Below are 8,626 nucleotides of genomic sequence, written 5' to 3'. Positions count from 1 at the left end.
AAAAAGTTCTCACATATAATATACTGGAGATTGGAGCACCTGTATATGAATTTCCAACATATTATGTTGGAACTCTAGCACACGGAAAGTTCCAGCATAATATACTGGAGATTGGAACATATGTGTATGAACTTCCAGCATATTATATTGGAACTCGAGCACATTATGAAATTCCAGCATGTTATGCTGGAAGTTCACATGTACAAAATTCGAACTCCAGCATATTATGAGCATATTATGCTGGAATATTTTCTGAATTTTGAACAATGTTTTTGTTTAGATTTATCTTTACATAAAAAGTGGCTAAATTTCGATTACTTTTGAAATTGTGGTTATTTTTCAATTATCACTTATAAATCTGACTATTTTTGAATTTCACCCTCAAATCCAAGATAGTATTCTGGATTTCAATTGTCCTGTTATAGTGTTTTCGCATTCAAGTTCAAGGTAACTACGTTTTAATGAACTTTCAGACATTGGTTATTTTTCAAAAGATGGTCTGAATAGTGGCTAGCACGTGCAATTTTTAGCAGTGGGAGTGTGGTGCAAGTTGAGACAATTTTTTTGAAAAAAAATCAGAACGGGCTGGGCGGTTGCAGATTAAGACCCATTTCTTTCGAACTAAATATCTAAACAGTTAAACCCCTCAACTATTTTCTACTCTTGCAAAATCCTTTGCAGCAATAGCTAAACGATATGCTCGTCAGATTCAGAGGCAAAGCAGGAGCTGTATCTCAATATTTCTACTCAACAAGTGCAACCCCAGCTCCTGCCCCGACACATTTCTTGGTGAAATACCTGGTTAATTCTCTAGGATTCTCCAAAGAAGAAGCAACCTCTACATCTTCCAAGGTAACTTCATGGAAAACCTTAAAAAATCCCGATTTAGTCCTCAATTTCTTGAAACAATCCGGTTTGGACGATACCCAGATGAAAAAATTAGTTTCTAGAGCACCCAAATTGCTATTCTATGATTTTCCCAAAACCCTAAAACCCAAATTCGAGTGCCTTATTGACCTCGGGCTATCCGGGTCGGACCTGGTGAATGTCATCACTAAAGATACAACAATTGTTGAAAGAGGTTTAGTTACTCATTTGAGACCTACTATTGACTGTCTTAGGAGAACTTTGGGCACTAATGAAAATGTAGTTAAGGCTATAAAGAGAACTCCGTGGTTGCTTTCTTTTGGTGCTTATCATATTATGGAGTCTAATGTATTGTTGTTGAGAAACTGTGGTGTTTCTGATGTGAAAATAAAAACACTTGTGCTTAGGAATCCTAGGTACATTACACAAAAGACTGAGTGGGTTAAGGATTTATTGCTTAGGGTGGAGAAGGATTTTGGGCTTCCGCTTAACTCCCCTATTTTTCCTTATGGATTTCATACGTTAGCCTCGCAAAAGAAGTCTAGGTTGGAAAAGAAGATTGAAATTTTCAAGAGTTTTGGATGGTCTGATGATGATATACTCGTGATGTTCAGGAAATTACCTTATTGTGTAGCACTCTCAGAGGTTAAGATTAAGAAAGCATTGAATATGTACATGAAGGAGCTCGGTTTTGAACCTGCTTACTTGTCTTCTCATCCTTCAATTTTGGTCTATAGTTTGGAAAAAAGGGTGGTACCTCGGGTGCAAGTCTTGAAAATTTTGGATGAAATGAAGGTTGAGAGGAGAAAGTTGGATCTCTATTATGTTCTGAGCTTAACAGAGTCGAAGTTCATTGAGTATTTTGTGCTGCCCTACAAGGATCAGATACCTGAATTGTATGAATCACACAACAAAACTGTGGCTCCTTAAAATTTTCAGTTGTAGTGCAATACAATTTTTGCTTTTCTTTTTTCAGTTTGTATTCTGAAAAATATAGTCAGTGTTTCCAAAAATCATTTCTGTCCTGATAAAGCAAAAATATCATGCCTTATTGTTTGTCATTTCCAACTTATTTTGCTTCCTGGAAACCTACATGTTAAAGCAAAAATATATTGTTTAAAGAAGAAGTTTGCAATTTTCAGGAGTTAACCAGGATATAATAACCATGGTTAGAATGATTATCAAAAAATGATTACCATTGTTCAGAATGTACCTTGTTGTTTAACTTTCTCAGAGGCTGCAATCAAGAGGGACTTGGACTTTCTTATGAGGAAATTGGGATTAAAACAAGAGATCTTCGCTTCTGCTTCCCTTATATCATATACCCTAAAGAAAAGTGTCCCGTCACAGATGAGAAGTTGCGTATGAGAGAGCATAACTAATATCAAGTTCTCTGGCTCAGTGAATCGAAGTTTGTAGAGCAATTTGTGCTGCCTTAAACAGGGCTGAGATTCTCAATTTGTAGAGTACTTTTGAGGAACATATTTTTGCTATTAGGTGCAAAAATTTATATCTTAAATCTTTCACATTCCCTTTGGCTGCAATTCATCTCTTCAGTAGTGAAGAATGCATATATGTAGTCAAGAGATTGATGCAAAATCATTTTCACATGAAAATCAACGTTTTCCTTGAGTTTGAGTTTTTGTTATACATATCATATATTTTAACAAAATCAGTTAATGATATTTCGTTTTATAAATAAATGAAAATCAACTCAACATCGTGCGTAATGCCCCATGGTGGAACAAGTTCCTAAAATGGAAACAAGAGAAGCAAATGAAAAACAAGTTTTGAGCTACATGGGTTTCGTTATTATTATTGACAAGCAATCTTTGGACGCTTGATTGCAATAGATTTGAACCAATCAGTACTTTTATTCACAGTTTCTTAAGAGTAGAAGGCTAAAAATCTTATGTTTTCTTTAGATATCAAGATTTAAACACTCTGTCAAATAAGTGCTGTTACAGAATTGTAAACAAGAAGCCCGTCTAGCTCAGTTGGTAGAGCGCAAGGCTCTTAACCTTGTGGTCGTGGGTTCGAGCCCCACGGTGGGCGCTTTTTTTTTCTTCTTTCTCCATTATATGGAGACAACCAAAACAAAAAGCAATGCACCAGCCGGGAATCGAACCCGGGTCTGTACCGTGGCAGGGTACTATTCTACCACTAGACCACTGGTGCTTTATTGTTATTTATTAGCACTGATATATATATACTAATATTTGGTAAGAGTAAGCAGTGGCATATCATTCTTGGTGATATGTTAGGGGCTATTTGGTTTTCATGCATAAAAGCTTAAGTATTCAAATTCCATGCATATGTGACAAGTGAGGCTTGCTCAGTTGGTAAAAGCATCTCCACCCACGACCGTTAGGTCCTGGGTTCGAGTCACGTTGGAGGGAAAGTGTGAAAACACTATAGATCCTCCTTATTTGGGAGGGTTTTAAAAAAAAAAAATCCAGAAAGAACTGACGGTCTCCGAAAGGAAAAGGTAAATTCGAATTTGTAATAAAAATGAATCAAAGGTTTGCCTCAATACAAGGTTTGCCTCAATACATATAGCAATTACGTAGTAGCGATCTCATTATTTTGTAATCGTAATTAATGGCAGAGGCTTTTCCATAATTAAATTTTAAATTGGCAGAATAGCCGGACAAATACATCTACTTATTCGGTTTTGACATCCCGATCCCCTACTCCACATAGTTTTAACCAGGCACTTGAACTTATATAAAACATTAGTTTTAAACACCTCCGATATCGTGTGTTGTTTGCTCGCGCTGATATAAATGACACATCATATCCACCTCAGATAAATTAATGCCACATCATTTTTTATTTTTACAAAAAATACTTTTTAATAAAAATATCAAACCCATCCCTTTCTTCTCCAAGAAAATCCAAACCTTCCTCCTCTCTATCCACCATTCCATCTCTGTCTCTTCCCCTCGCCACCGCCATTACCACACACCGCCACCCTTCCTCTTCCATTTGAAAACACTCAATCAAACCTACTTCATTTTTGTGTCCTAATTTTTCTCCATTACTCCAATCCATTTTAATCAGCCATGGTGTTCCTGCTGCCACTATCATCGGCAACCACTCCAAAACCACTATTATCTCTCCTCTTCTATTCACATTCATGTCATCCTTTAATAGCCCAGACATCGAACGGATTTAAGAAAATCTATCCTTAAATTTTCTTTCAAGCCAAACACCCAAGAAGCAACACCAAAAAAATTAAAAAAGAAAGAGAAAAATATTTCACTTAGTATTTCCTCCCTCAAAATCCTTATTGACCCTCCAGCTATAGCCGGAAAAATTTATAAAACTAACAAAATCAAGGTTCGTCATCGTCAGCAGTCGATGGCGACCCAATATTTGGCTTGGAGTGCTATTTTCAAGCTTCACCGTCTCTTAATTCTCCGGCGTCTTCATCGTCTTCTTCAGTTATTTTGAGAAAAATAAGAATTAAACAACTTTGTTCCTTGACTAGGTGTTCTGCTAAGCTCTATCAGTCTGGTCTTGTCATGTGTTATACTACTAATATTTTTATCATAGCTCCAACTGATTGCTAAAATTGGAGGAAAAATAATATAATAGCGTTTGAGAAAACTCTTCATGAGAAACAAAATTTAATATTAGAGGGTGTGGAGCCGTGCCAATTTCAATGGCATTTTTTAGGGATTTTGGGGTAAGAAGAAGCGGATGGGATGGAGATGAGCGAGATAATGGCTAGCATTGTTTTTTTTTAAAATTATTTTCTAATCAAATTTTGTATAGTTACTCGCTTTTAGGAGCGCACAATCACTTATTTTGTTTGATAAAACAAAACAAAGGCCACATAAACTTGGTCAATGGTCAGAGGGGTTTCCTTTGTGCAAAGAAGTCACACAATACAAACTTGAAATGTTGGATTTTTTCTTCTTTAATAAAAATGAAAAAACAAATCAACAGAGAGCCTGGTTTTGTGCAATTAGATTTGTAGAGAAACAGGGTTAATCATAGCCAATATTAATATTCAATGATATATCTAGCACTTTTACGGCGGGTATTTAATGTATAATAATAAATAAGATAACTTGAGATAATAATGGAGCAATAAAGACTTAGAAGTATAAAGGAGAGCAATAAATGATAATAAATGACTTTCAAATAGTAAATGAGACGACAAAGATAACCCGATAAGGATGAAATCTTCAGATGTGTTTTCTGACAATGATAGAAGATAATAAGCGATCGTGTATTCCGATTCTTCTTGGATCGGGAGAGATGGATAAAAGAAAGGAAGTGTAAAGTCAAGTTTTGTTTCTATTCAATAAAGTGAGCATCTTGATGAAATTCTTTACAAAAGGTCCAATTCCGTTTCTGATCTACCTCTCTTTCTATTTATAAGAACACATGGTCCACGAAACCTTAGATAGTACAACATAAGGGAATATCCATTAGAATATTCTCTAGGAAATCTAAATCCTAAGACTGGTCATCACTTCGTACTGAAGATGGATGCTCGTCCTCGTCCTTGTCTTCTGCGAAGCCATTCCGACCTCGATACCACTTTGTCTTTCATATCTGACCTCGACCTTTTGGACTCATGTTGACACGTTACTGCCATCAAAGTCTTTATTACCGTTGACTAAGTCAAACACATAAAATGAAGTTTTCACCCATACACTTAGTGCGGACGAAGCATGAGTGACAAAAATTAGCTAACTGCTAGCTTATAATTGGGCTCATACAAGCAGAACCATAAATATGGAATTTTAATAAAAAGCAAGAAAAACTACCAGCTATGTCCATTTATAAGTAGCTTATTATAAAAATTAGCCAATTCATAAAATATTACTAATATTAGTCAAATATTACCAATATTAGCTAATTAGCTATTTGTAGCCAAAAAAGGTCAAATTGTTGCTTTCTTTTGAGTGAGTATTATTAGAATAGATTGGGTACATCTTAAGGAGCTTGAATATCAGTTTTGGGATGATTAGGTGGAGTTTTGAGGTGGTTTGAATTGAAAATTCGAAGTAGAAGATGAACATGAAAAAAATAATATGTGTATCACACAGTGTATCAATTGTGTATCATATATGTATCATATTTGTATCAAATACGTATCACATGTATATCCATGTAAACTTGTGTGTGTGATACATGCATAATACATGTTTGATATATGTGTCGCAGAACTACATATTTTTTGATACCAAATCAGTCAAAATCACCTCCAATCTTCCTTAAATTTTGTATATTGACTCATCTATATGTTTTCATTGAATTGCAACCATACCCATTGAAAATAATCCCCTTTTGCTTAGATTTTTGGAATCTTGTATATATATAATTTTTTTTTTTGTATTTCATCACCTTATTTGCTACCTCATCCATGAATTTTTTTTTTTTCGTCTTGCATCTAATATTGCTAATCATGCTTAAAAATATGGAAGGAGATCTTTGGGAGTGGTTCTTGGAGAGAAAGAACCTTATATATTTGAGTTTTTAATTTTTATATGTGCTAGGCTAGTTTTGATAAGTTTATGATTAATGACTAGATGTTGGTAAGTTAGGATTTATTTAGGACATTTGTGTAAGATTCCCGATTTTAGATAACATTAATAGTAGCCCGCGTGATTGACGATCATAAAATGAAAAATATACTAATTTTAGCAGGAAAAAAGTCACGTGATGGGAAATGCAGGGCGTGAGACTGCTCATTTTGTTCCATAAGTTACTAACAACAATAGTGTACTGTGACTAATATAACAATTTGTTTGATTCTTTCCTGCACATTGTTTTAGTCCAGATATGATACCCATCAAATCCTTTTCTTTTATTCACGAGTCAAATTATTCATCAATTCCTTTTCTTTTATTCACGAGTCAAATTATTCTGCCTTTTGCGAGAGGACAAAGGCCTTACATTATGCTTTACAGAATATAACTGACACTTGAGAAATTAGCTTTAAGACCATCTATGATAATCGTCAATGACTCCACCAGACCCAGACTGACTAGTGCAAATGTTTAGGTTAGTCTAATTTTTGTGTATTGACAGCGTAAAAGAATTTTTATATTCTTTAGCTTTGACTCCATGAAAAAAGGAAACAAAAGACAGCACAAATTGATTGAGAAATTGGAGATATTCTTTGTCCTATCTAGTTGAAATTCTGTCTCCGTATTCATGTAATCATTGGAACATATTCTGTAATGACCTGGCCGGTCGTTTTGAGAGTATTAGCCCCGAAACCCTATTTATTGCTCCCTCTATTTTATTTTGTGGTTACGTAACTTGCCGGGAGGATTTGTTTTTGGTTTCGGAGTGAAATGAGACACATAGTCCCTAAAATGGAAGTTTAAGTCGTAGGAATTGACCGTAGTTTGAATTATATAAGGACGGCTTCGGAATGGAGTTTCGTCAGTTCCAATAGCTCAGTAGGGTGATTTTGGTCTTAGGAGCATGTTCGGATGTCAAATCGGAGGTCCGTAGGTCATTTTATCGTCAATTGACAAAAGTTGAAAAATAGGAGGATTTTTGGGAAGTTTGACCGGGAGTGGACCTTTTGATATCGGGGTCAGATTCTGATTCCGAAATTTGGAGTAGGTCCGTAATGTCAATTATGACTTGTGTGCAAAATTTTAGGTCAATCGGATTTGATTTGATAGGTTTCGGCCATGGATGTAAAGGTTTGAAGTTTTAAAGTTCATTAGGCTTGAATCGATGCGCGATTCGTATTTTTAGAGTTGTTTGATGTGATTTAAAGGTTTAACTAAGTTCAGTATGATATTTTAGGACTGGTTGGTATATTTGGTTGAGGTCCCGGGGGCCTCGGGTGAGATTCGGATGGTTAACGAATCATTTTTGGACTTAGAAGATTTCTGGTGCTAGGCTGGTTCTGATGCCATCGCACCTGCGGTGGGTTTGGCCGCATGTGCGGTCTCGCATAAGTGAGCTTTGAGTCACAGATGTGGGGGCGAGGAGAATGGCCAGTGGTCGCAGATGCGACAGGAAGACCACAAAAGCGAGCTTTGCACGCAGGTGCGGAACCTGGGGTTTAAGTGAACTCCGCAGATGCAGAGACTTCACCGCAGAAGCGGATTTCGGACCGCAAAAGAGGAAATATTGGACTAAACGCTTAAAAGCAAGGCTTCATGATTTTTATCATTATTGGACATTTTGAGATCGAGTTTGAAGATTTTTGAGAGAATTTTCGAGGGATTTATTGAGGTAAGTCCCTTGTGCTTATGTTTGATCAACAATCTTGTTTCTCCATTGATTTTCCCACCTAGATTGTATGTATTTAAGGTGGAATTTAGGTGTTTGAGGCTAGAGAATTGGAGAGTTTAATTTGAGGATTTCAGTGGTGACTTGTTGTCGGATTTTTATAATTTTGGTATGGGTGAACTCGATATCGAATGGGTGTTCGTATTTTGTAACTTTTACCCGATTCCAAGACGTGGACCCGGGTAGACCTTTTGAGGTAATTTTTCGATTCTTTGCTAAAGTCGTAGATTTATGATTTAAATTAGTTTCTTGTAGTTGTATTCATGATATGTAATTGATTTTGGCTAGATTTGGGCCATTCGGAGTCGGAAAATCGAGGGAAAGGCATCCTTATCGATTGATTGAGCGAGATTTGAGGTAAGTGACTTGTCTAACTTTGTGTGGGGAAAATCCCCTTAGGCTTTCGTACTGTTGTAACAATATGTGATACGTGAGCGCCGTGTACGCGAGGTGACGAGTATGTACACGGGCTAATTATGGA

At 36.1% G+C, this 8,626-nt stretch overlaps 1 protein-coding gene and 2 non-coding genes across 3 annotated transcripts; 2 read left to right on the top strand and 1 right to left on the bottom strand.

The window, feature by feature from the left end:
• Positions 1 to 696: 696 nt before the first annotated feature.
• LOC104106957 (transcription termination factor MTERF5, chloroplastic-like) lies at positions 697 to 1,797 on the top strand. The gene has a single exon (XM_009615624.4). The coding sequence runs from the start codon at positions 697 to 699 to the stop codon at positions 1,795 to 1,797; it is 1,101 nt and encodes a 366-aa protein (XP_009613919.1).
• A 1,052-nt stretch (positions 1,798 to 2,849) lies between these two features.
• On the top strand, positions 2,850 to 2,922 carry TRNAK-CUU (transfer RNA lysine (anticodon CUU)). Its single transcript has one exon. It is a non-coding gene; the product is annotated as a tRNA-Lys (tRNA).
• Positions 2,923 to 2,974: 52 nt separating this feature from the next.
• On the bottom strand, positions 2,975 to 3,045 carry TRNAG-GCC (transfer RNA glycine (anticodon GCC)). The gene has a single exon. It is a non-coding gene; the product is annotated as a tRNA-Gly (tRNA).
• Between the last annotated feature and the right edge of the window lie 5,581 nt (positions 3,046 to 8,626).

This window comes from Nicotiana tomentosiformis, chromosome 2 (assembly GCF_000390325.3).
Source record: "Nicotiana tomentosiformis chromosome 2, ASM39032v3, whole genome shotgun sequence".
Taxonomy (NCBI): Eukaryota; Viridiplantae; Streptophyta; class Magnoliopsida; order Solanales; family Solanaceae; genus Nicotiana; species Nicotiana tomentosiformis.
The sequence above is the reverse complement of the archived record's forward strand: the minus strand, read 5'-3'. Positions and strand labels throughout refer to the sequence as shown.

Excerpts from the sequence above, each read along its gene's own strand:
- LOC104106957 (XM_009615624.4), top strand. The coding sequence starts at position 697 with ATGCTCGTCAGATTCAGAGGCAAAGCAGGAGCTGTATCTCAATATTTC.